Raw genomic sequence first — 27,843 nt, forward strand, 5'->3', positions numbered from 1 at the left:
GGGACAGTGACAGAACCTCAGGCTCAGACGAACAGAGAGGTTCCAGGTGCGGTGACACCTGTAACGGCAGTTCAGTGACTGTCAGCGTGCATGCCTTCCATTCCTCAGCTGGGGCCGGCGTGCAGCACACCAGGGAGAAACCAGCCTCCAGGCTGCGTTCCCTCCCCTGAGCTGGGGCCCTCCTGTCTCCGCTTCCTGACCAGCAGCCGGGACTGCTCCCTGGGTGCCTGGGTGCCGCGTAGGCGTGGTTTTCGCAGGCACCCGAGGAGGGGAGCCGCTCGTGGGGCTGTGGCGGGTTGACGGCCTCGTGGAGCTTCCCGTGAAACCTAACAGGGACGCAGGTTGCAAAGCTCCAAGCTTGTGGGGCACAGCTGTTTTACACTGCTTCATTATTTTGGCTTCTGGAGAACTTTCTCCTTTCTGGGCACCACCGTCAGCTGGCTGTGTCCTTGAGGGATCTGAGGACTTCAGTGGCGTTCAGGGCCTCATTAGTCCACCGAGAGTGCACGGGGATTTTATCTCAATTGTGAGGAAGAGTGGCTGTCTGCATGCTCTCCTTTTGCTGTATAACCCCACAGTGCTGTGCCTTTTCAGTTACAAGCTGAAGCTTTAGGTAAACACTGCTTAAAGAACTTTAAAAGCGTAGCTGTTTTCTGTCTTCAGAGTGAGGGTTTTTTTCATGTGCGTTCCTTTCTTCCGGGTCCACTTGCTTTAGCATGAGGCACGGTGCTTCCTCTTTCCGCCCGGCCTCGGCTTGCCTCCCTGGCCCCGTCTCTACGCTTTTCAGCCCATTGGAAGTCCCTCAGTCAGTTGGTAGCCACGATGTCTTTTCATCAGTCTTTCTGTCTCAGCTACTAGAAGAAGACTGTCCACGTAAAGATGGTGAAGTGTACAGCCTCCCCACCAGTCCCTCCGTCTCCTGGCCCCCAGAGCCCCCAGTCTGCTGCCCTCCCGGGGAAGGACGGAGAAGAGCTGTGGTGACGGGCCAGCCCCCTCATCACCTGGAGAAGACAGGACCAGCCCTCCTCTCTCTCCTGCCGCTCCTTTAAGGAGCGAAAGTGCAGGGTGGCTCCTGGAAAAACCAGACCCAGGTTATTATCCACACACTGGCTGCTTCCACAAAGGAGCCCAGGAAGACTTAAGTGCCACCTTCTTTTGTACCAAAACACAAAACAACATTGAGAATTCATTACCCACGCAGTGGTGATGGCTGAGCAATGTCAGGTGCCTGCAAGGGTGGAGATCTGAGATTTACTTGTTTGTGTGTCTTATAGCATCCCTACCCCCCCCCCCCAACAATCCAGCCCTAATACAAAAGCAAGGATCCAAATAGTTAAAGCACTAAAGACAAATTTGTACCTTGAAAAGAAGGAAAGAAAAGTTCTTTCTGTTGCTGGATGTTGTCAAGGCCAAACCGTTGCAGTGTGGGGCTCAGAGTCCAGGGCTGGTAGGCGGGCCATGGGGAGTCCTCGCACAACACATCCGGGGGGTGGTGGCAGTAGGAGGAGAGGGGACGGTGAGCGGAGGAAGGGCAGTTCCCTGCCTGCCCGGAGAAGCAGGCCTGGGGCTGCCGTGGCCACCTTGTGGGACTGAAGCCTTCACCACTGTAGCCTCCGAAGTGAGTTAAGTTGCAGGACCCCCGCTTCCATTGCAGAATTGCTTGCTGTAGGAAGTACCCCATATCTAGTGACAGAGGTGCTGAGTGTGGGGAATGTGGGAGAGTAAAGGAGCAACAAGACAGTGTGCTTTTCCCACTCAGAACTGAACGGGAGGGTCTTGCCACAGCTGCAGCCGGGGCCAGGCGCTCCTGTGGGGAGGAGTCCCACGGGGCTCTGGAAGCGTCCCTAACAGCCGATGGCCACACACGCAGACCCTTGCGTGCTGCTGTCTGTAAGCACACCTGGGAATGCCAGGTAAGGACGTCATCTCGCGTCGGATGGAGTTCAGCATCCCAAGTGCATCGTTGAACCCTTACGTACCTGTCGGCGTCAGGTAATTTGACCGTCATATAGACTTCATTTCCCTTCCAATCTGCAGCCTTCCAGAGCAGGAGAGGCCAGGCCGCCCAGGGCATCATCGAGGCAAAATGACCCGCGAACAATCCCCCTGTGTCCGTGGGTCTTTGCGTCCACAGGTCTCCGTGAGAGCTTTCTTCTCTAAGTGGGACCCACGCTGCGTACACGTCCGCTCCCACTGATGCAGCCGCAGTGCTGGTGCAGCGCCCACCCTAAAAAGCCTCTCTGTCTTTGTCTCACTGTTTCCGCAGACACCGAACGGCTCTATTCAGTGGTGTTCGAGGAAATCTGTGGTCGCTATGGGAAGAAATACAGCTGGGATGTGAAGTCCCTCGTTATGGGCAAGAAGGCGCTGGAGGCGGCCCAGATCATAATAGATGTCCTGCAGCTCCCGATGTCCAAAGAAGAGCTGGTGGATGAGAGCCAGGCGAGGCTGAAGGAGGTGTTCCCCACGGCCGCGCTCTTGCCAGGTGCGGACCCTCATGGCTGTGTTCGCGGGTGTTAGTGATGTGGGCAATCATCTCACAGCCTAATGCCAGCATGCCAGCTTCCTTCTTTTGTCTAGACAACTTCTCGGAAAATTTCTTCCTTTTAAGGCTCAGAGGTACACATGAGACAGCTTGCTGGACGCTGATGTATGCTGTGATTCAGTCTTGTCTTCGTAAGGCTTCTTTCTGTCTCTCTTTCTTTTTTTTGTATATATATATGTGTATATACATATATATATATATACACATATATATATGTTTTTTTTTTTAATGAAGGGTAGTCAGTTTACAATGCTGTGTCAATTTCTGGTGTACAGTATAAATGCTTCAGTCATACATGAACATACATATACTCATTTTCATATTCTTTTTCACCATACGTTACTACAAGGTACTGTAAATAGTTCTCTGTGCTCTACAGTATAAACTTGTTGTTTATCCATTTTATATATGTTAGTTAGTATCTGCAAACCTCAGGCTCCCAAATTATCCCTTCCCACCCCCTTCCCCCCGTGGTAACCATAAGTTTGTTTTCTATGTCTGTGATTCTGCTTCTGTTTTGTAAATAAGTTCATTTGTCTTTTTTTTAGATTCCACATATAAGTGACATCATACGGTATTTTTCCTTTCCTTCTGCCTTACTTCATGTAGAATGAGGATCTCCAGGTCCATCCGTTGCTGCAAATGGCATTGTTTTATTCTTTTTTAAGGCTGAGTAGTATTCCATTGTTTCAATATATCACATCTTCTTTATCCAGTCCTCTGTCGATGGACATTTAGGTTGCTTCTGTGTCTTGGCTATTGTGTGTGGTGCTGCTGTGAACATTGGGGTGCAGGTGTGTTTTTGAATTGAGTCCCTCTGGATATATGCCCAGGAGTGGGATTGCTGGATCTAAAGGATTCCTAAAATAATATCCTTTGCTTTCACCGATTCCTGAGGCCTCAAATCACTTGCACTTTCTATCAGTACTATATAAAGATGGCAGAATTGCTTCAAAGTTTAAAATAGGTATCATTTTCTTCTCAAAAATCAGATACAGGGTTAATGTTTCAGCAACTATGCAAACTTTTAACATGTTGATGATAGACAAGCAGCTAAATCTCCCCAGAGAAGTTTAATTTTTTTTTTTAAGTGAGAGGACTGATTCCTTTCTCACATGTCTGTTTGTATGGCCTTTACTGCTTTCTTTACTTGTTCTCCTTTTAAAGGAAAGATGGCTCTTCTCCTCTGGGACTTGTTAGCTGAACATTGATCAGCACTGACTTGCCTGCTGTTTCTCAGTAAAAGTGAGAAGGTCGAGAATGTCCTAGATGACAGGGCCAAAAATTGCTTCGAAATGAGGTATCATTTTAAGATTCTTCTGGGAAAGAAAGGTGCGCACTCAGACCTCAGGATTCCAGGTGCTAATGGAGAAAACGTTTACAGTTACAGCACTCATTTTGGATTCAAAATTGTAATGATATGAATCACAGTCATTTTTGAAACACGTGTTGCTGTGTGTATTTATAAATACATCCAGTGGTGCAGACTGAATATTCCCGGAAGCTGTAGAATTTCCTGTAAAGGGCCCTGCTGATAGCGGTGGCCGTGTCACACAGGAACCACGTGTCTGTTCTTAGATTACACACACACACACACCCCTTAGACGTGGGTACAAGTGCTGTGAAGCCATGGGTGTTGTCTGCATCTGTGGCTTTTCTGGGCCGTCTGCTCACACAGTAATCTTGACAGACCTTAATGATGGAAACACATCCATGTGTGGGAAGAAACACACAGCTTAAAATTGACCGTCTTTTCTGTTCTCAAGTGTCCAGCCGAGTCGTGTTAAATATGATCAGATCGCTGTGTGACCATCACCACCATCCATCTCTCACACTTTTTAATCTTGTCAGACTGAAACTCTTTCCCTGTTCAACACTGACATCCAGTCCTCTGTACCTGTTAAAACACTGGCTTCCTGTGTGGGAACCTACTGACCCAGAAGCGTTTATCCACAGAGTTTCTGTTCTGTAACGTGTGAGTCACTGTCTGCACCTGTTAAACACTGAGTTCCCCGGCACCCACCCTTCTACTTTTTTACTGTGAATTTGACTATGCTCCGTGCCTCATGCAGTATTCCTCCTTTTATGATTAGTTTTTTTTAGCATGAATTTAACATCGTGCCCTCAGGGCTTGTCCATATTGTAGCGTGTGACAGGATTTTCTCCTTTTTAAGACTGAATCATATTCCACTGTATGGTTGGACCACAGTTGGTTTATCCCTTCATCTGTCAGTAGACAAGTGAGCTGTTTCCTCTTGTTGGCTCTCGTTAAGAATGCTGCTGTGAACATTGGAGTGCACATATCTCTTGGAGCTCATGCTTTCAGTTCTCTTGGATATATTCCCAAAAGTCTGACTGTCTATAAATTAAATATAAAAAATTCTATATTTAATCTTTTGACAGTCCACCATACTGTCTTCTATAATGGCTGCACCATTTTATTTTCCTTCCAACAGTCAACAGGGTTCCAGTTTCTCCACATCTTCACCAACACTTGTTACAGTCTGTCTTTTTGATAGTAACCATCCTGATGTGCATGAAGTTGATTTGTAGTTTTCCAGTGATTGATGATAGAAAGTATTGTTTTATTACACTTTTGGCCATTTGTGTGTCTTCTTTGGAGAAATATTGAAATCCTCTCCCATTTTTCAGTAGTGTTATTTGATTTTTTCTTGTTATAGTCTAGGAACTCTTTATATATTCTGGCTGTGAATCCTTTATCAGATATGATTTACAAGTATTTTCTCCCACTTCATAGGCCGCCTTTTTACTCTGTTGAATGTGTCCTTTGATGCACAGGACGTTTAAAGTTTTTTGTACGCCCGTTTGGCTGGTTTTGCTCTTGCCTGTGCTTTTTTGTGTCATGTCCATGACATCTTTAACAAATCCAGTGTCATAAAGGATTCTATGTTTTCTTTTAGGAATTCTTTAGTTTTAGCTCTTACCTTTAGGTCTTTAGTCCATTTTAAGTTAATTTTTGTATATGGTCTAAGGTAAGTGTCCAACTTCATTTTTTTTGCATATGGATATCCAGTTTTCCCCTATGCAGTTTGTTGAAGAGACTATCCTTTCCCCATTGAGTGGTCTTGTCAGCCTTGTTGAAGAGCATTTGGGCGTATGTGTGAGGAGTTATTTCTGGTCTGTTCTGTAGGTCTATAGGCCTGTCCTTATGGCAATACCATATTGTTTTGATTACTGTACCTCTTCTAATATGTTTTGAAATCAGGAAATGTGAGGTTCTCCAACTTTGTTCTTCTTTTCCAAGATTGTTAGGACTATTTAGGCTCCATTGAGAGTCCATATAAATGTTAGGATGGACTTCTGTGTTTCTGCAAAATGTATCATTGATATTTGACAGGGATGGCTCTGAATCTGTAGATTGCTTTGGGTAGTGTGGACATTATAACAATATCAAATCTTCCACTCCATGAACATGGGATGTCTTTCCATTTACTTGTGTCTTCTTCTTTAATTTCTTCCAGCAATGTTTTGTAGTTTCAGCGTACAAATCTTTCACCTGTTGGTTAAGTTTATTTTTTCTGGTGCCATTGTAAATGGAATTGTTTAAATTTTCTTTTCAGATTGTTCATTGTTAGTATACAGAAATGCAACTGATTTTTGCATGTTGATTTTTGTATCCTGCAGCGTTGCTGAATTTGTTTATGAGTTCTGACAGTTTTGTGTATGTGTGTGGAATCTTTAGAATTTTCTACACAGAAGATCATGTCACCTGCAAACAGATAATTTCACTTATTCCCGTCCAATGTGGATGCTTTTTACTTCTTTTTCTTGCCTCATTGCTCTGGCTAGGACTTCCAGGGCTGTGCTGAATAAAAGTGACAAGAGAAAGCCTTTTCCTCACGTTCCTGATCTCAGGAAAAGCTATCAACCTTTTCCTCACTGGGTATGATGTTAGTTGTCGGCTTTTCATGTATGGCCTTTATTACATTGAGGGAGTTTTCTTTTATTCCTAGTTCGAATGTTTGTACAGTGAAAGGGTGTTGAGTTTTGTCAAGTGCTTTTTCTGCATCAGTGGAGACGATCATGTGGTTTTTGTCTTTCATTTTGTTAATGTGGTGTGTCACCTTGATCTTTGTATGTTGAATTATCTTTGCATTCCAGTAGTACATCCCTCTTATTTATGGTGTATAGTCCATTTGATGTGCTGTCGAAATCAGTTTGCTAGTACTTCGTTGAGTAATTTGCATCAGTTTCTTGCAGTCTCTGTCTGGCTTTGGTACCATAGTAATGCTGGCCTCATAGAATGAGTTTGGGGATGTGTTGTCCTCTTCAATTTTGGGAAAGAGTTTAAGGAGTGTTGGTGATAATGCTTTAAATGTTTGGTAGAATTCTTCAGTGAATCCATCTGGTCCAGTTTTCTTTGTTAGGAGGTTTCTAATTACTGAATCAATCTCCTTAATAGTTATAGCTCAGAACAAGCTTTCTACCTATTTTTGCTTCGATCTTCATAGGTTGTATGTTTCTAGCAATTTGTACATTTCTTCCTGGTTATCCAGTTTGCTTCCATACAGCCTTTCATGTGTTTCTCCTTTAATCCTTTTAATTTTTTTGGCATTAGTTTTACCATCTCCTCTTTCCTCTTTCGTTTCTGATTGCAGTTATGAGTCTTTTTTTTTTTTTCTTAGTTAATCCAGCTAAGAATTTGTCTATACAGTTCATATCTGACCTGAATCATATCTCTTTCATAGTTTAATATACAAAGCAGCCACTTTTTCTTCGTTATCCACCAAAGCCTCTTAAGTGGTTTTCCTTTTGGCATTTGTGTCCTATATTCTAACATATGCTTGAGATATGTTCTATAATTCCAAGAACATAGGATGTCTCATCTAGCTAGTTTGATAGTTTCACTGCAGTGCTAACAAGTCTATATGATGAAGTCTGCTTGGTGATCCGATCAATGCAGTAGCCTCCGTTGTCTCTCCCAGTGACCTGGTATGAGTTAGGTAAGGTGCTAATCACAGGTAATCGTGGAAGATAACTGAGTCCCGAAACCTCTACCATCCAAGTGAGGCAGGAGCTAGTTCTTCAAAGAGACTGTCGTCCTACAGAAGTCACCTAGGTGACTCTTCATTCTCTGCCAGTTCGTCACCTCTTCCAGACGGGGGCGGGTAGAGGACCGCTCTAATTACTGATTGAACAGCCTAAGAATCTGGCTGTTTAGCCTAAGAACGTTTGTGTACACTTACTGTACTTTTGACTAGCCCCAGATGAGAGTGAGTACTTATCAGCGATGGTAAAGTCTTCCCTTGGAAACATGAGGTCGTCTCCACACGCACAGGTGGCAGGTGGGCTGAGCATAAGAGCATTTCCCAGAGCAGAAAGGAAAGCCCAGGGTAGCACTGGACAGGGGACACTGCAGGTCCTGCTGGGAAGCTGGGTCAGACTAGGGACTGAGGTCAGGAGATGCCACTTGGACATTCTGAGAGGGTTAGGGTGACAAACAAGGATTGGGAATACGCATATCCCAAAGGGGAAGGAGAACAGGAGGAGAATGTGGGACCGACTGTGGAGCAAAAGGAAAGGCTGTGTGTAAACCTGCAGACTCAGAAGCGTATCTCCTTAGGGTTTCTGTTCTACAACATGCCAGTCACAGAGATGGTAGTAACATAGGTCGAGTTTTCTTCCCTAAAAAGGCATGCTTTGCCCCTTGTTTCCATCCCTGCTGCATTCCTCCCACCACCTCTTTTATCGGAGCCAAACCTGAATTCCACTGGAAGGGTGACCTGCTGGAGTCCTGGGTGCAGTGACTGTGTCTGGGAAAGTCACCACCGCCCCGTTTCCAGACCTACGTGTTCATTTTGTTCACTTACTGCTTTGTTATGGTGACGAAACTGTAGATGATAGCATAACCCCTGACTTGCGTTTCTTCTCTTTCTGAAGGTGTTTTCTGGTGGGACATTTTAGGTTGTGGGAGGCACCTTGAGCTCATTAGAAAAGGCGGCTGTCTGTAGAGACAGTGTATTATCATTTCAACATCCTTCACTTTGAGAACGAAGCTCTCGCTTTATGGTGAGAGCTACAGCCCAAGCAGGTACTTAGCAAGGAAGGGATGACAGTTTGCCAGGGGAGGCAGCCCCTGATTATGAGGTGGGTGTGTCTGCCTGGGCCAATCAGCAGGGAGGCAGCCCCTGATTATGAGGTGGATGTGTCTGCCTGGGCCAATCAGCAGGGAGGCACCCCCTGATTATGAGGTGGGTGTGTCTGCCTGGGCCAATCAGCAGGGAGGCAGCCCCTGATTATGAGGTGGATGTGTCTGCCTGGGCCAATCAGCAGGGAGGCAGCCCCTGCTTATGAGGCTGGTGTCTGCTGGGTTGGTCCAGCCACTGAGAGGATAGAGTTGACCATGGAGCTTGAAGCTGCAGCACAAGTGATCGGAATCACCCTCTAACAGAAGCCTTATTGCTGAGTGCTCTGGAAGCCTCTCTGTGAAGAGGTGGGCCGTGAATGTTCTTTGCAGGAAATACTTCTGACCAGTACCTTCTGTAGGCATTTAGTACTTGACTTAATGGTGAAATGTGAACTGTCAATCGGCCAAGGGTTTAACCATTTTCTGGAAATAGACATCTTCTAAATTGTGGCAAAAATTTTAAACAAAAAAATTACTGAAATGAATGTGGACTTACCTAAGAAAAATTTTTAATGTGGGATGTAAGGAAACCTTTTTAACAGGGTTCCCCATGAAGGATGTTGGTTACCTCCATCGTATTTGGAAGCAGATCCTTCAGTCACATATTCTTTGAGATGGATGAAATAATGTGTTTTGGTACAATTTAGTGAGAGGAATTTGGTTTGAAGGCCAATAATGAGAAAGTCAGCATCTCTTATGAGCTACAGTCCCCGGAAGGTTCTCCTGTTGTCCTGGGCCCACGCTTTTTCTCCATTGTTCATTGGGAGTGGGATTTCCCAGGGAAAAGCTCAGGGCGTGGCATCTGGGCCAGTGGAGAGGAGTGTGGGACGAGGCTGTGCCCAGGAGGGGTGGCCCCTGCACTGCTCGATCACAAAGGCACCCGGTTCCCCTGAACCTCTGGGCCCCTGTCCCCACCGCACCAGGGTCCCTAGTGTTAGCTCTCTCCCCTCCTCCTTGTGAGATCACCCAGCGCGGGGAGAGAAATGACAGACTAGAACCCTGGTCCCCTGGGTACCTGACCCTGTGGTGCCCGGGGCCCCTCCTCTGGGCAGGCGGCTGCAACTATTCTTAGTAGCCAAAGGGTGGAAGCAGCCCAAATGTCCACCAATGGATGAATGGATAAATAATATGTCTTACATTGATGCAATGGGATATTATTCTGCTTTAAAAAGGAAGGAAATGCTGACACAGGCTACAGCATGGATGAACCTCGAGGGCACTGTGCTCAGTGAGAGAAGCAGACACAGAAAGACTGTGTGGTCCCACTGAAAGGAATCCCCTAGAAGAGTCAGGTTCACAGAGACAGAAAGTGGTGCGGAGCTTGCCAGGGGCTGGGGAGGGGGCTGGGCTTGGTGCTCAGTGGGGACAGAGTGTCTGTCTGGGAAGATGAAAGGGTTCTGCAGGTGGCGAGTCCCGCAGGTGGCTGGTGGGCATGGTTGCACAAGGTGCGTATCCGTAATGCCACTGAACTGTGCACTTAAAAATGGAGACGATTGCTCATTTTATGTCTATTTTACCACAATAAAAACAATTACATTTCTGTTTTTATTTATTATTATCATTTTTTAATTCTATTTTTGGGGGTGGAGAGATAACTAGGTTTGCTTATTTATTATTTTCTTTTTATTTAACAGAGGTACTGGGGATCGAACCCATGACCTCATGCATGCTAAGCATGTGGTCTACCGCTGAGCTATACCCTCCCCCTACATTTCTGTTTTAAGTGCTAGAAGCCATTCAAGGATTATGATGTTGTATATTGTGAAAGTTCCTGGGCAGGAGAGGCAGACAGTGGTGACTACATCCTCCAGGACATTGTCACATAAATATCGCAGATGCGTGTGTCTCCTGTCCCCTGGATGATTCGCACCCTGCACCGGGGAAGAGACCTGGCTTTCGTGTCCCCTGAGCGCACACACAGTGAAGACGCAGTCCCAGTGTCGTGGGCATATGGAACGGGTCTCAAGCACGTCACCGCCGAGCGCTGCTCTGTGAGTCGGCCGTCCAGACGAGGGCCCCTCAGTGGGTGCTTTCTGGATCACCTCCGTGTGCTGCTGCCCTTGGCATCTGTGTAGCAGGCAAGACACAGGAGCCTGGGAAAGCCTGTCTCCTTTCTAGAAGGTCCCTCAGAGCATAGACCGTAACAGCAAGCATTTTGTATTTGAGGTAATTCTCAGAAACCTGCATGCACAAAAACGCTGGCCTCACAGTTGTTGTAACTTCTGCAGAGTGGCAGCTTGGAAAAAAGAGCTGGGAAACTATCCCGCCTGACTGCTGTGGTCCCCAGGCGTTGGGCGGATGGGTCTCGGCTCAGTGAGGCACGGCTGCCGTAGCACACGCTCTGCTGTTGTCTGTCGGGTGCGTCAGGTGAAGGGAACCCATGGGTGTGAGTGAGTTAGAAGGAGCGTAGGTTTCTCTCCATCACGCCTATTGGTGTAGAACTGAAAACTGACCACCTGTCCAGTGTCTTTATATCATGTTCCGTTTTACAGCTGTCCCATGCAGTATGCAGGGTCAGTCTCCTTCAGCTTTTAGTAAGGATACAGGTTTAGAGGAGTCAAGTGAAGAAGGAGGAATTGGACCTCTGGACTTGGAGGCCGTTACCGCTCTGCCCTGACTGAGAACATCGTGTATGGCCCAGGTCTGCACCCACCGGGTGGCAGCAGCGCCCCCTCCCCCAGTTGTGACACCCCAAAAGTATCTCTGGACAGGGCCAAATGCCCTGGGGGACGGGGTCCACAATGTCCCTGCTGAAGAACCACCCCCTTCAGCACCTGCGCCCCGCGGTGGACCGGGGAGGCACTGTGACGGGCCTGTCCAGGTGTGTTATGTGGCGGCTGGAAATTCTGGGCTCCTGAGTCATGCTCATCTTGGAAGGGGACCCTTCAGTGAGCTGTCATTGCCTTGCACAAGCCTGTTCTCCAAAGCCTGCTCCAGAAACGAGGGTATAACGTCTGGTCACCGCACACTTAGGTCAGAACTAATTAGCATGCTCCCTTGAAAAGGGCGGGGCCGTCCCGTGATTCAGCAGGAACTTACCTCCTGGGGGATATGAACTCACCATTCGTGGCCCTTCCGAAGTGCTGGTTAGGAATCTCCAGTGACATTAGAATGCAGGCGTTGCAGAGTGTCCCCTTTGAGGGGGGAGAGGTGTCGAAATTCCCCCTGTGAGAACCGGTCGCTCCCAACACCACGCCCCCTGGCTGTTGACCCCAGCGGGAGGGACCAGGTCTTTGGGGCTGGGTGTTCCTGGCGCCTTTTCCTGCCAGTGCAGAGAGCACCTGCTGTGCTTTGTGCTTGTGTGTGTGTGTGTGTGTGTGTGTGTGTCTCGTTTTTCTCTTCCTGAGGTCTGTCCTTGATTGCTAACAATCTCTGAAATGTTGTCACCGCATTTTCGTGTTTACAGTGGTGAATTTTGTCCTCTCAGAATCCAGGCCCCAGTTGCTTCTCCACCACTAGCTATGCCACTGTGGCTCAGTGTGTACTCGCTTCCTGGGGCAGCGGTAACAAATGACCACAGACTTGGTTGCCTTGAACAACAGGAATGTATGCTCTCGTGGTTCTAGAGGACAGAAATCTTAGATCAAGGTGTCGCAGGGCCACGCTCCCTCCGGAGGCTCCAGGGGGAGGGTCCCTCCTGCCTCTTCCAGCTTCTGGGGGCTCCAGGCGTCCCTGGGCTGGCGGCCGCCTATTTCCCTACGTGGCGTCTCCTCTGTTTCTTTCTTCTCGTGTGAGGACACCTGTTGCTGTGGTCAGAATGTTTGTCCCCCTCCACTCCAAATTCATGTGTGATGGTGTTAGAAGGTGGGGCCTTTGAGAGGGAATTAGGTCACGAGGGTGGAGCCCTACGAATGGGATTAGGGTCCTCACAAGGGAGGCCCCAGGGAGCTCCCTCACCCCTGCCTCCACGTGAGGACGAAGGAGGTAGATGGTCATCTTGTGAACCAGGGAGAGAGCTCCCTCACCAGACCCTGAGTCTCCCAGCAATTTGATCTTAAATTCCAGCCTGCACAACCGTGAGAAGTACATTTGTTTGAAGCTTTCAGCCCACTGTGTTTTACTATAATGGCTGGAACAGACTAAGACACCAGTCATTGGGTTTAGAGCTCCCCCTAAACCCTGGATGTCTCATTCCAAGGTCCATCTTCACCTCTGCATGGCCCCCTTTTCCCCCAAGAAGTACCAGGGGTTAGGACTCGGACATAGCTCCTGGGGTGCCACCGTTCAGCCACTACCCTTGGTCCGCACCTTTGACCTGCAACACCATGGTGTTGGCCGCCTCACCTTTCAGGCAGTTGCCAAGGCTCTTCAGAGGGAGGTGGTCTGCCCACGCCCCTTACCCAGGCCGGTCACGCTGAGGAGGCGCTGCGTGCCGTCTGCAGAATGCACGTGTAGGAGGTCTAGGCTGGGCAGGGCCCCACACAGCATATCCCGTCCCAGGGCAGTGTGGGTGTCAGTTCTACTCATGGGTGACAGGGTGGCATTGGTCAGCGGGCTCCCGGGACACGTGCCACCATCTTCCCATGCCTCACTGCAGAGATCCAGACTTGACGCCCGCCCCACGGTTCCCGGAACACGTGGCGTGCGCCCGTCTGCAGTGCTGTCATCTCCTCCGGTCCTTCCCGCTCACTCCTCACTGCGGGTCTCTGGGTTTAGGGTGAGGAGTTAACCGATGCCGCCTGATCCAGTAGGGCCTTGATAGATATGTCCTCTCGGCAGGTGAGTCCCAAGGAGACACCTGCAAGAACGCATGTCCGCCATCAGTCTTTCCTGCACGTTCCCCTTTCCAATCCGCTCCAGGGACAGCCTCCATGTTCTTTGTCACCAAGCGTAGGTCTCCAGGGGGAAGTCAGACGGGATCCGTCTTCCATAGGGTCACTGATTCCCCACGTCTCTCATCTCTCCCTGTGGATTAATCCTCTGAGTGCTGATTCTTTATAGCAACAGCTGTCTGTCTGCCCTTCCCTTAAACCGAATTAAGCACACCAGGGCCTACGAGCCGTTGGCTGGGTTTCATTTATATACTTAATTAACCAGCTTCTCCGCAGGACAGAACTGCGTTCGCATTTTTAGTCTTTTACTTCTCAGAGCGAATAAGGAACAGTTGTGCGTTATGCAAAGGATACAGAAGTTTTTGAAGCACTGCGGCAGGCCTGTGCCAGGAGATTCGAATGACCCATCGCTGACTCTGACCTGGAGTCCGATGTGATGGGGGTGCCCGTGGCAAACACCTGCCCTTTACCTTCCTGTGTGTGCTTGACGTGCAGGGCCCTGCCCCGCCGCCAGCAGAGTTCATCGTGGCTGTGTGACAGGTGACGGAATGGAGGTCCAGGAGGGGACATCATTGCCGGGGGCTATGGCCAGGTCCCTCTCTTGAGTTTCATGTTTGTTTTGGTGCAGACATTTTAAAGGAGCTGAGTATGTTTTGTCTGATTTAAAAAACAGTCATCCCAAAACATTTTTGATTCATTCCACCATGGATAACAATGTCGAGTACGCACACCAGTATAGTCTTGCTGGTGTGTGTGTGTCTGTGTATAGCACTGCTCTGTTAACATTAGGCATGTTACAAAGTATCCACAGAACTAGAAATGTTAGAAGGATTAATGAAATAAAACCATATATAAATTTTTTTTAATGAATAGCACCAAAGAACTTTTCCTGCACAATTTTCTTTTTCCAGTAGGTTTTAGAGAAAACACGTATTTAAATATGCTATATTATTTTTTGAATGTGTTGGTTTGCTATTGTGTGATAACAGAAATCTGAATATTCTGTTTTAAATTCAGGTCAGCTTGTCACTCAGCTCTAATCTCTGTATCCTGAGCGAGGTGGTGATTGGATGTATATCTGTTATGATGATTGTTTCATCCCACTTACCAGATCAGTAAAGGTTTTTATTGAAATTTAGCTAATAAATAATACATATTTCTCCATGATATTCATCAGTGGTTGTTGCAAACGAATTGAATGGTGTGGCTTTTTTTTTTTTTTTTAATATTTTAAAATAGAAGATTCAAACCCCATAGAAAGTCTTCAGGTGGAATACTTTCCCACTGATTGGAATTTGCTCTCAGGGTGAGGCTAAGTGTGTGTGTTCATGAGACGCATGCCTCTGTAGTTCTGTTGTATGACCTGTGTCTGGTCTCACAAAATGAGTTGGGAAGTGAGCGTTCCCTTTGGTTTTCCGAGGCTTCTTTAGTGTCGGCGTGCTTTCTTTCTGAGACCCTTGGTAAACCCACCGAAGACGCCACCCAACCCTCGGCTGGGGACGTGTTTTAACTACAGATTCAGTTCCTTTAGTGGATATAGGGCTAGTTAGGTCATTAGTGTCTTCTTGAGGGAGCTTTGTATCTTTCAGAGAACTTGTCCATTTTATCTGCGTTGTCAGATTTATTGGCATGAACTGTCATAATATTTTTCTGTATCCTTTTAATCATGTTAAGGGCCTTTAGTGCTGTCCCTCTTTCATTATGGTAATCTTGGATTTTTTCTTTTTTAATCTTGATCTGTCTAGCTAACAGTCTCCCAATTAAATTGATCTTTTTAAAGAACTAGGTTTTGGTTTAATTGGTTTCCTGTGTTCTTTTTTCTGTTTTCTACTTCATTGATTTCCTCTCTTATTTTAATTCTTCCATTCTTTTTTTTTTTTTTTTGAGTTTAATTTTCTCTTTTTCCTTCATCTTCTTATGATAAAACCTTAGATTGTAGATCTTCTTTCTCACAGCTGTTTTTTAATGTGATGACTTATATCACTGATCTGAGACCCTCTTCTCTAATATAAGAATTTAATGCTATAAATTTTCCTCTAAAAATGTTTTAGCTATGTCCCACAAATCTGGTATGTTATATTTTCATTCTCTACAAAATGTCATCTAATTTCCCTTTGTGATTTCATATTTGACCAACGTCTTACATAGAAGTGTGTGGTTTAATGTCCAAATATTTTTGATTTTTCAAGTACTATTCAATCGTCATTGCCTGTTTTAATTCTGCTGTGGTCAGGGAACTTACTTTTTATGATTTCGGTTCTTTAAAATGTTTTGAGAATTGTTGTCTGACCGATACAGTATGTTCCTTCTTGTTGAGTGTTTCATATGCAGTTGAAAATAATAGGTATTCTGCTGTTGTTGGGTAAAGTGTTATACAAATGTCATTGGGGTTTAGTTGCCTGATGGTGTTTTTGACGTCTGGTTCATCTTGTCTCTCTTGTTCTGTCCATTACTGAGAGAGGAGTTTGAAACCTCTGTCCCTGTTTCTCCTTTCTGTTCTTTGAGTTTTTGCTTTATGTATTTTGAAGCTCTGTTATTTGATGCATACACATTTAGAATTACCGTATCTTCTTGATGAGTTGAACTATTTTTGCATTGTGAAATGTCCAAAGTTGTCCCTGATAATTGTCATTCGTTGTTCTGAAGCCCGGTTGCCTGTTGTTAAATTAACATAGCTACCCTGACTCTTGATTGGTAGTGATATGATACATAGTTTTCGATCCTTTTATTTTTAACCTAACCAAGTATTTATCTTGAAAGTAAGTTTCTTGCAGACAACACGTATTCGGGTCTCACTTTTGTTTTTGTTTTAGTTTTTTTCATTCTGACAGTCCCTGATTTGGGCGTATATATAATATTTATAAAGCTGTTCTACAAGGTTATGTAATTCCATCGTCTTGGCCATTTCTGCGTCCATTTCTATGACTGCTTTTTTCCTCCTGGTTGTGGGTTCTGTTTGCTCCTCTGAAAGTGTGGGAATTTTGATGGGATGTCAGACGCAGAATTTGGCATCCATCCGAGTGCTAGATTCTAATGTATTCTTTAAAGGGTTTCACGTGTCTTGGCGTGGAGTTGAGATCCACGCCTCCCTCTGAGCGTCTCTGAAGGATCAAGTGCTCAGTATCTGTTCCTCACTAAATGGGTTCTGGTTTAGGGGGAAAAATTACTGTATCCGTCTTTTCTGTAGCAACTGAAAAAGTATTAAAACAGTCACAATGACGCGATAATGTAAAATACTATTTTATACAAACCATAGCACTTTGGGTGGATTTAGACATTACTGTCGTAACCGGCCTGGGCTGAACTGTCACTTTTGACACATTTCTGATGACTGGCCCTTTCGTCAGTGGCTCTGTGGATAAGTGCATTAACCCGCGTGTCCCTGGGACTTAAGCCCTGCCATTAATGAGTAGGGGAATGTGTCTTTCACGTGGTGCGTTGTTGTGGTTTCTCTCTCTGGCCCCTTAGTAGGTGGTCCGACAGCTTTCCTTCAGCCGGGGGGCCTTTCCGTCAGCCTCGGATGGAGGCTGGGTCCGGATCCAGGGCTGTGAGGAATGACTGAATAGCTTTCTGTAGAAGACAAAAGTTTTCTCAGAAAACACCAAGAGCATAGTCCTTGTGTAGTCCCTGCTTCAAAACAGACACAACACAGTGTCCCGAGTGCACAGGGCCTTCCTTTGCACAGAGCAAAATGAAAGGGTTTGCTCTGAGAGGATGGGGAAGCAAGGCCACATCTTCCCAGTAAAATCTCCTCTGTTACTTTGGGAAAAGCTGTCACTAAGCTCTGAATGGCTTTCCGATTTTGTGCCCAGTGGGGACGTTCCAGCTGATAACCGCTGTGGGGACAGTGCGTGTGGGCACTCTCGTTCCTGGGAAGACGTGGCCGAGTCGGGGCGTCCCCGGAGGCCTGCGCCCGGCGCCTGTCCCCGTCCCTGAAGGCTGTCCCTCCTCCTCCCCAGGTGTGGAGAAGCTGGTCCGCCACCTGCGGAGGCACGGCGTGCCCTGCGCCGTGGCCACCAGCTCGGGGACCGCGTCCTTCCAGATGAAGACCCACAGACACGAGGACTTCTTCAGCCTGTTCGACCACGTCGTCTTGGGGGACGACCCCGAAGTGAAGAGTGGGAAACCGGAGCCGGACATATTCCTGGCGTGTGCCCGGAGGTTTTCGCCCACTCCCCCCATGGAGAAGGTAAGCCTGGCAGGGATGAAGGGTGGGGGCAGCGGAGTGGGGGTCACACTGTCTGTGTGGTTCCACTCCGTGCCCACTGCTGCCCGGCAGTCCGTACAACTCGAGAGAGGGGGGTACTGGGGTCACCAGGTAGGGGTGCACAGGGAGACCCCTTCACCCTGTGGGAACCACGGCCGCCCCACGTCCCCCCGGCTGGTGAGACCCGGCCTGAGTCGTGCGGATGCCTGAATGTATCTGGGGAGGCCTCGGCCTGACCAGGTAGGGGTGCACAGGGAGACCCCTTCACCCTGTGGGAACCACGGCCGCCCCATGTCCCCCCGGCTGGTGAGACCCGGCCTGAGTCGTGCGGATGCCTGAATGTATCTGGGGAGGCCTCGGCCTGAGAGAGCACTGCTGGCCGGCTGTGTTCAGGGGAGGGGCCTTCCGCCATGCAGGCTGCGGCCTCCTGTGTGACCAGCCGACCTGGAAGCGCGCGCCCATGGTGGCTTGATTTGATTCGGTCGGCCAGGTCACGTTAAGCCAGCAGCACTCACTGCCCTGTACCTGAACGAATGCTCCTCAGGGCTGTCTCCTTCCTGCAGGGCTTCTTGTCACCACGGCCTTTGCTTTCCATGGGCAAGTTCCCAGGCTTCTGTGTTTCTCCCTGGGAAGGAGGCCGTGGTGAAGCCATGTCCTGCCTCCGTGGGCTGCTTCCTTATGCAGGGTTGGCAGTGGCCGTGGGTGGCATGCAGTGGTTCTGAGACTGGGGAAAGTGTTCGGAGTGAGTGCATGGTGCCTGTGCAGCCCTGCAGCAGGGTCTCCTTGCCGCACACGGGAGCTGCTCACACAGAGGGCGTTGCCTCCACCATCTGCAGACAGCAATCCCACAGCATCCCAGGCTTCTCAAGGGGTTCCTGCTGGTGACCCAGGCGTGTCTGCAGCATGACGGGCATTCCTCAGGATGACGGTGGCCCGCATGCTGCTTTGTGGGGAGTTAGTGCTGGGAACAGTTTCCATGAAGGGTCTTCTCACCCTTCACCTCTCTCACTAACCAGTGAGCCACGATGGGATGCTGACCATTTAGTTCAGGGAAGCTTGCTCAAAGTCCCCTCCCAATGCAGTTGAGAGAGGATGATCTTTCAGTGGTCTGGTTTTTCATCCCAGGGCCCAGCGTTGAACCTGTCAGGGCAGTTGAAATACATTTAACCCCTTTCCTTTTTCCCTTTTGTGTATATATATTTTTATTGAAGTATAGTCAGTTTATAGTGTTGTGTCAATTTCTGGTGTAAAATACATAACTCTTCTTTGGTTTCCCGGACTCCACTGGGCCTTTCAGGATCCAATTCAGTTCTGACACTGACGACCTGGAGTGAGTGCAGACCCCCTGGGTTAAGGGCTCAGCCCCGCAAGTCTGCCCCCACTTCAGACACCAGCCACCAGTGGGGTGGCCAGGCCACTCACCCTTCTGCCCCGCCAACCACAGACTTGGGGGATCCCCCACGACCCTCTTCTCAGTTTTCATAATTCACGAGAATGACTCACAGAACTCAGGAAAACACTTTCCTTGCATCCGCTTCCAGGTGTGTTGTAAGAGGAATCGCCCAGTAGAAGTCATGCTTAGTGCAAAGTATGGCTGGGGGGTGGCACTTCCACACCCTGTCTCAGTGCACCGCCCTCCCGGCACCTCCGTGTCTGCAGAAGCTCCGAGAACCTTGTTTGCTAGGGGGCTTCATGGAGGCCCCATTACCTGGCACTGCTGATTAGAATCATTGGCCCTTGGTGAGTCTCTGGACCTGGAAGTTGGGGGCGGGATGAAGGTTCCAACCATTTAAACCGGCCTTGGTCTGGCTTGACTGGGGGCCCAGGGGAGTGACTTCCTTAGCATAAACTCAGGCGTGGCTGAAAGGGGCTTATTACCAATAAAAAAAAATAAAAGGCACTCTTATTGCTCAGGAAATTCCAAGGGTTTTAGGATCTCTGTGCTGGAAACCGGGGACAAAGGCCAAATACGTATATTTTTATTACACTGCAGCCTAAAGTCATCACGCGTTCATTGAGGGCCAGCGGTGGGGTATTCCTAGCAACACACATACATGGGCTGATTCAGATCAGCGACTGCACGAGGGGCGGGCCTGAGGTGGTCCAGCTGCTAAGCCGTGGAGTCAAAGATGAGGCCTCGGGGGCTGCCAGGGCAGGTCCTGGGCGCCGTGGGGTTCTGCGTCTTACATCAGGACAGCTGTGCGTCCGTGTGCCTGGCGTCCTGCTGCAGACCTCATGCACACACATGGGTTCTTCTTCCCTCAGACCTCTGCCCCCTTCTTAAGGAATTTCCCCACCCCTTCGGGTCAGCACGCCCTCCTGAAGCCACTCTCTTTGTTTGCTGCAGTTGCTGTATGTATATCTGTTACCCATGAGTGAGGTGCTGCCCTGGGCAGACTGGTCCCCAGAGCGGCTCACAGTCGGAGGCACCTGCTTGCGGCCCATCTTCACAGCCGACAAAGATGACATAAGAGGGTGGCCTTGAACGCGCTGCCCCTTTGTGTGGCTGCGGCAGTGAAAGGAGGAGGCTGCTGCCTTTCTCCCTGCTCCAGGCCGTCCTCCCGTTGCCAGGTGCCCTGTTCACAGAGCCGTGGCGTTTCCAGGTTTCCCGGTGCGTGTGGAGACAAAGTTCATGTGGCTGGCTTTGCCGGAGAGCAGTTGCAGTGAAAGCGAGGAAGAGCAGGGCACCACCGTCCGGCGCCCGCCTGTGCAGGAGTTCCCCTCGCGTGGCCCCCAGGCTCTGCACGGAGCTGGAGCATCCCTGCGTTCCCGCGCTGCCCTGTCTGTGCTAGACTTGTCGGGGAGAACTGGGCAAGCACCGCCTCTACCCTAGTTACTAACCCACGTTTCTTTGTGCAGGTGTGTGACTTGCAGGAATGAAACCTCCCCTGTCCTGTTTCTTAGGCAGACACGGTCAGGGGTTTGGGGTTGAGCGTGGTGTAACGGGCCAGGAAGGGGTCACCGGGCTCCCGGCTGGGGAGGCACCCCACATCCTGTACTTGGACTTGTCTTCCAAGTACGGGAAACAGTTGCAAAGAGGCTTGTGGAAATAGGACACGCTTTCTCTTTGACGCAGTGCAGGCGCCAGCACGTGGGGGCGGTGAGCCTCAAAGGTCAAGGGCGTTTCACGTGGTTGTTAAGTCCCCAGAGAGAGTCACGGTTGCCGTGGGGAATTTATTATGCTGTGGGTGTCCGCAGATGCATTCGGTGCAGCAGCAGTAACGGGAAAGCAGTAGAAAGCACGTAGCAAGAAAGGGGACGTTTCTGTTAAGAAATCACTTACCATTTTACTAGGAGAAGATGCCTCACAGAGCTGGCATTTAGTAAGTTTTCATTACTAAATGAAAAGCGTGTTCTTCTAAGTTAACTTATGTATCATTCTTTTTTTTTTTTTTAATGTATCATTCTTTTGTATTTAAAATACGCGGTCCTCATATGCCCTCTTCAGAAGTCCCCTTCACCCATCTTCATGCTCGCGAGCATCACTGAGTGCTTGCTGGGTGCCAAGGAGGCCTCGGCATGTGGGCGTCCCCCACTGACCCCAGGGGCCCCACGGGGCACAGGTTACCGTGGGCCAGGGGTTATCATCACCCCAGCCTTTACAGCACACAGGCGTCTGCAGGCTTCCAGACAGCCGGGGGACTCAGGGTCCTGGAGCAGGTGGAGGGACCAGGCCAGAGTCACCCCCAGCCCCCAGCCACGTGAGCTCTGCCACTCGAGTGCCTAGCCTGAAAAAGGCACATCTTTGTTGCAAGATAAAAATGATGGCATGTTCACACGTGATTTCCTGGGTTCTATTTAGTACATTACAAGTGAAACCTGAAATCCATCTTTTAAAACCGTAGCCATCGCGACTCTGTGTGTTTTCGTTCTCTTGCTAACGTTAAGGGCTGAGTTTCAGGGTCTTCTTTTGAATTACTTTTTCTGTTTTGTTTTTGTCTTGAAGCAACTTCCGCACATTAAGCTTTTATATACCTAGAGAGTGAAAAGAAAAAAAATGAGCAAGTGAGTTCTGTTGAACTGCACAATGACTTTGCCATAAAAGCGCATTTCTTCGCAAACAGAAGTAACCACCTGAGTTGACTTTTCGGTACCTGAAATGGCAGTCGACATGTTTTACATAATCTCTTGACAAGGAAACATGTTCATTGAAAAAGTCATTGTCTGTGCCTCTTTTCAGTGTGCCTTGTGTCTGTGCCCAAAGTCCGCAGACAGACGTAGGCTGTGGGCGTGTTCCTGACGTTTGTTACCCTCTGTGAAGCGCTTCTCCCCTCCCAGAATAGCAGGGGTCAAGTGTGCCCTTTGCTTCTGTCCAATTTAAAGTTAACACTAGGCGGCCTGGAGCGCTGTGCTGGGCCTCTGCCCTGTGGGGGGTTCAGTGTTCTGTAGTCAGTCCTTCTCTTCCCAGCACCCCAGTATTAATGGGTGTGCAGCCATGCTGGAGCTCTTCGCGGGGGAGACGAGAGCCACTGGGTCCTAGTGGGCCACCTCGCGGGGCCTCAGGGACCCTTCAGCCTTGGCCATCACTGCCCAGGCCTCATGACCGTCTTCTCCTGTCACTCAGAACCCCTGAGCAAAATACAAGGGCCTCTGGTCATTGCCTTTGGTATGTATCTCCTGTCTCTTATCACCTGGTGTACCAGGACCTCCCTTTTTCATTAGAAGAAGATCTCAACGATTACCTTCATAATTCCTCCCCTTACACATCTTTTCTTTCATCGAATCTGCCTTTGCTTGGTGTCCCCTCTGAGCTTCTGTGGACGAGATTGCTTGTGGAGGAGGAAGAGCATTTTCTGTCCTCTCTTAGGTTCGGTCCTTGGGGGCTGTAAATTAAACTGACAGCTGACGTTAGCCAGAGAAAATACACATTTCTGTTTCTATAAGAACGAGGCAGTTCACAGAACAATGTGATTCAAGGCGGCAGTTAGAACCTGGGGCTTATATACCATCTTAATAGGGGCTTGGGACAGAGAAAGGGGCACTTCTGGAAGCACAAGTGACTTTTAGGGGAAAACAAATGGGCTCTTAGGAGAACAGGTGGGAGATAAGATAGCTGTAGGACGGCGTCTGTTCAGGTGATTTCTTCTCCAGGCGCTGACCTCTGCTGACTTCTTTTCAGCCATAAAAAGCCAACCTTCCCCAGGTGTGAAACTCCTGGGGAGGGGACTTATGACAGGTGAATTCTTTAGGGAGGCTTTGCTTTCAGGAAGATAAGGAGAATTTAGAGAAAGCCTCTTCCTGCAGCTGCTGATTCTCAAGTGTCTCCAGCTCAGAGTAATCCTTGGGTCCCCGTGGCATGTTCCAGAGCCCCTTCACCACCGAACGGCCCTGTTCTTTTCTTACCCAAGACTCCTTGCCTTCTTTGCTTCCTCCTCTGAATGTTTGCCATCTGGCTGGCCGAAGGCAAGGCCTCTGCTTGCTGAGCTCCCCGGCCTCCGCGTTCCTGAATGACCTCAAGTCCTGACTTCACCACCCACGTGGCCTCAGTGAGTCCTGGTCTCCAGGACCCTGGTCTGGTTCCCACTTTAACCAGCTGGTCCCACGCCAGGCGCCGTGATCCCTGGGTCGGGAGACCTCTTCCCCCTTCTCGTGCTCAGCCCACCTGCGGTCTAACTCACGGACCCCTCTGATCTCGCCCCGGGAACCTGCAGCCTTCCTCCCAGCGCCTCCTCGTTCCTTCCCACCCGTGTGGCTCCAGTGCCTTGGTGTCCAGTCCAGCCCTCCTGCCCAGCGATGAGACCTGTTCCCTCTCACCTCCCCAGACCTTCATAGCGACTCCCCCTGCCGGCAGCACCGCTGAAATCCGGTCCGTAGCGCATGACCCTCTGATGACGGGTAAGTTATGCAGCCAGTCTGACATTTCCCAGTTGCCGTTAAGAAATGGGCTACCTGACATTCCATAGGTGGATACTGCGTAGCTGACAACTGCATTTGCAGTATCTAAAACCATAATTACCTGGAACTCACTGTGGCTGATGGAATGACGGGAGGGACCCACCCTCCCTGGACGGCAGATGCGATAAACCTCCCACACAGGCTTCTTCCCAGATCACCTGACCCGCATGCCTCTCCGTTTTAACATCAAATAGTCATTGCCTTTGACCTGTTCCCGGCCCCTTCACGTCCCCCCAGTGGAACAAGCAGAAACAGTGGCCGCAGCATGTCCCTGGGCTGTCACCAAGGCTTAACCCAACAAGAGGTCTCCCCTGGGCCTCTCTGTCATGTTTCTGTTAGGTTTTGTTCAGTGTGACTCCTGGTAAATAGATCGCTAAGCAGTTAATTTTTCCTCATTCCTTGTATTCATACACACAGACACATACATCAAACAAAATGTGAATGGCTGAAATGATACGCCAGAAGCGACTTTTCTGTTACGGGGATTGGTAGCACGACTCGAGGGGCTCCTTTATAATTTATTCAAATAATGCGGTGCTCCCAGTATGACGCCTAAGCATTTTCTCAGTTCGTCGTGTATTTGCACACGAGGGGGTAAAATCTCGTATCGCCGTTTCAAAGAATGACAGTTCTCATTAGGTCGTCATCGCAGTGTGTGCATATGACCTGTCTATTTTAAGCCACCAGCACAGAGTGAAAATGTGACAGGACTCCAGGTATGTGTAAGGGTGAGCTGTATCTCGGGATTTCTAAAAAATTAACTGAACAGTCATGCCCACGCATAATCTTGTTAGACACACTCAATTCTGCTGGAAGAGGGGAGCGATGACGTTGAACTGACAGTGCTGAGAATTTCTTCCTAATTCCATAGTTTTGCCTTTGGAATGTTTCTGAAACACTGGAATGATAGTGTTGTTATGGTCCGATTCCGCCTCAGTGTCCCCAGTTCCTCACAGCCCCCGTGACGTGTAAACCGCTTAGCCTGGCTGCTCCTTCCTATGCTGGTTACTCCAGGATTCCTCTTAGCTTTCTCGTCTGAGTTACTGGCGTACCATCGGCACCTGCTGGTGTGAAAAAATGTCTTTCTACAAAGGCTCCTTGGGGACTGACAGTGAATAAAATGCCCGAGACACACTGGACTGGTCACACGCTAGGTTAAAGAGATGCTCAGTTAACAGTCCCCAGTAATTTCTAAGGAAGGGTGGCCTTTAACAAACTCAAGGGTGATTTTCTCAAGGTTGTTAAAGACCATCCTCGGAAAGTGTGTCCAGAATGGATACGTCCCCATCATTTTGCCCGTTTAAACTAGGGTGACTAAGTCATCTCAATTAGCTGGACCTAATCCCGGGCCAGCGGGGACGGCTGGTCACCCACTGGCCGGACCTAATCCTGGGCCAGCGGGGACGGCTGGTCACCCACTGGCCGGACTTAATCCCGGGCCAGTGGGGACGGCTGGTCACCCAGTGGCCGGACCTAATCCCGGGCCAGTGGGGATGTCTGGTCACCCATTGGCCGGACCTAATCCCGGGCCAGTGGGGACAGCTGGTCACCCCCATTCAGTCCGGACTTGGCAATAGCTTGTCTGAACTGCTTCCAAGAGGGTCCAGTTCTCTTCAAGGGGTGCTGGGGCTCTTGGACCAGTTACTCTTTAGTGTCCTCCTGATGCTGAGAGTCTCGGTCATGAACCGGAGGAAGGCAGACCCCTCACTGTCTTCTAAAACGTGGCATCGCCGGCCCCTGGATGAACGCGCAAGTAACCAGGAAGTGAATTCTGCACAAGTGAAGTGGACTGGCCATTTGGTTGGGAGTTTCTTGCCAGGATCCTTTTTCTGGGCCGTCAGCAAGTTGGACCATGGTTTGTTTTGTTAGCTGAAGGCCTCTTAGCACAACCAGAAGGCACAGTGGTTGTACGTTGTTTTATTCTTTCCACCATCATCTGGGTGTACCTAGGAAGCTAGACTTTGACTTCTGACGCTTAACCTTAGACTAGTGACCCGTGTTCCTCTTCACTGCTGCCGTAACACGTAACACACAAGCATAGTGGCTTACCACAACGCAGACTTCTATCTCACAGTTCCGTAGGGCACACTCCCAGGCCTGGCATAGCAGGGCCTTCTGGTCCGAGTGTCACAAGCGTGGAACCAAGATGGTGGCTGGCTGGACTCCGCACAGGAGGTGCCAGGGGAGCACCCACTCTGTAGCTTATCCGGTGGAATCCAGCTCCCTGCAGGATGGGACTGAGGTCCCTGCTCCTGGCTGCATGTCACCGGGCTTCACCTGCAGCTCCTAGATGCCTCACTCTGGTCCTTGCCGTGGGCCCTGCGTCTCGGAGCCAGCAGTGGTGCATCAGACTCTTCCTACTCTTCTTGAAATCACTCCTTCTGCAGCATCTCCCCTACTCCAGCCATAAAAATTCTCTGTGTGGAGGGCACACCTGATTAGACGAGGCCCACCCATTTAGTCCAGGCGCCTCCCTGTCTCCAGGTCCACAACCTGAATCCCATCTGCAAGGTCCCTTTAACCGTCTAAGGGACCGTCACCCCCTGGCTGCCCCAATGCCCCTGGTCTCCAGGTCACAAGGGGGCCAATATCCACACTTGCAGGCCAGTCTGGGTCCAGCATAGAGGACCACACATCCCACAGGGGTGACGTATCGGTGAGGTGAGTCGGAGGTCCTTCCTGCCACTGTTCAATGAGATGGAGGAACTGAGTCAGCGGCTAAAATGATGTAAACCTATGAGCAGATAAAGCCATGAAAGGTTGAGGCATGTTCAGTCCACTCATTTGTCCTCAGCCAGGGTAGAGGAAGATTGCTGATGGAATGCAGTATTTATCAGTCCTTTCCTTTGACCTGCCCCCCAACCCCCAGACAGTATTATTGTTACTACGTTCCTTTTTTGAAGGTAAATATACTTCCGTTGTTCATTTTACCAGCAGCTACAAGTACCTGCGGCCTGTGATCAGTCAGGCATGTGTTGGGGGTACTGGGGGACCACTGGGAACCCCCAGTCCTGGGTAGCTCTGTGGCTGTCACTCCACCATGCTGAGCATCTGCTGGGTGGTCTCCAGGAAGCAGAAAACCCAGGGTGTGGCTCTGTGGTCGCACAGGGATCCCTGTGACACAAAGGGCTGGGTCAGCTGGGGCCCTTAGTTAACAGATATCCCCCCACACCGTTTGCAAACCCCAGGAACAGCCTCAGAAACTCAGGGCTTGCCCTTTATACTACTAGAGAATTTTTCTCGGCCCGCATGGACCCAGGATCCCTCCCCAGTGGCCCTACGCCTGCCTTCAGGGGTGTGATGCCCGCTCTGCAGCGTCCCCCGCCTCTGCCCAGCGATGCCCCACTTCCCACCCACCCCTTGCCCGGCTCCAGCACATCCTTACTATTCTCCAGACCGCTGGTCCCACTCTTGGGCTGAGGCTCTCTGTGAATCCCAGGTTACTGGAGGGGAAGGAGGGTGCCTCCTCCGTATCCGAAGACTGAGAAGATGTTACACTCCTCCCCACCAAGAGGACAGGGACAACGGACAGGACATGCTCCCTGTGACCTGCCACATGCCCCCTTGGACACCTTTTGTCCTCAGGAGGCTGCAGACGGAAGGCACCTCCCAGGTCTCCTTACGTTCCGTCCACTTCCCTTTCTAATGAAATAAAAGTGTGACCTACATGTTAGAGCCGGTGGACATTTGAACTGAAAATTTGCCTCATCTGATTTTACTTATCGTAAGCAGTGTACGTTAAAGTCATTCTGCACAGGTGAGGTTCAGAACACTCTGAGAAAACACAGACAGTGAATTTATTTGCATTCATGTGAATCATGCCACTGTCAGGCATTTTGTCTTCAAACTTTCCCCAGTATGGTCCTCAGAGCGCTGGTTTTGGGGACCTTCATTGGTTTTTTCTGAAAACAGACTTTCATGGTTGGGAAACTTCTCCATCAACGTTGAAACAACAGATTTATCCAGGGCGGTCCTTCTGGGAACTTGTTTGTGCTAATTGTACATCAGAACGTCCAGTCCCTCGGTGAATGTGATGAGGCTCGTTTTCACAAACAGTTTCTCTGGACTGCTGCATCAAAGAACATTCTGGAAACTTCGTACCTAATGACATCCTAGCAGACAGTTGAGAAATGAACTGAGAGATGCTTAGAAAGGTTGCAGGCCTCCCCTGGAATCCAGCACATCGTTGTTTCCACACATGCTGACTTGGCAACGGTTGTGTATAAAAACCGGCTTTCGTCTGGTCGGTGGGCACTCGGTGTGTGCGCAGGACGGA

General features: G+C 49.3%; 1 protein-coding gene across 4 annotated transcripts in view; it reads left to right on the top strand.

Moving 5' to 3' along the window:
- The window catches only part of LOC105086568 (pseudouridine-5'-phosphatase), a 498,657-nt gene that overhangs the window by 27,754 nt on the left and 443,060 nt on the right, over nt 1-27,843 (top strand). For all 4 annotated transcript variants that reach the window (XR_010379551.1, XR_010379552.1, XR_010379553.1 and 1 more), the window contains exons 2-3: nt 2,267-2,485; nt 17,425-17,654. Coding sequence is in view for 1 of the 4 variants with exons in the window: in XM_031445990.2 (XP_031301850.2) it covers nt 2,267-2,485; nt 17,425-17,654 (449 nt within the window). In the remaining 3 variants the exon portion in view is untranslated. The remainder of the gene's footprint in view (nt 1-2,266; nt 2,486-17,424; nt 17,655-27,843) is intronic.

This window comes from Camelus dromedarius, chromosome Y (assembly GCF_036321535.1).
Source record: "Camelus dromedarius isolate mCamDro1 chromosome Y, mCamDro1.pat, whole genome shotgun sequence".
NCBI classification, from domain to species: Eukaryota; Metazoa; Chordata; class Mammalia; order Artiodactyla; family Camelidae; genus Camelus; species Camelus dromedarius.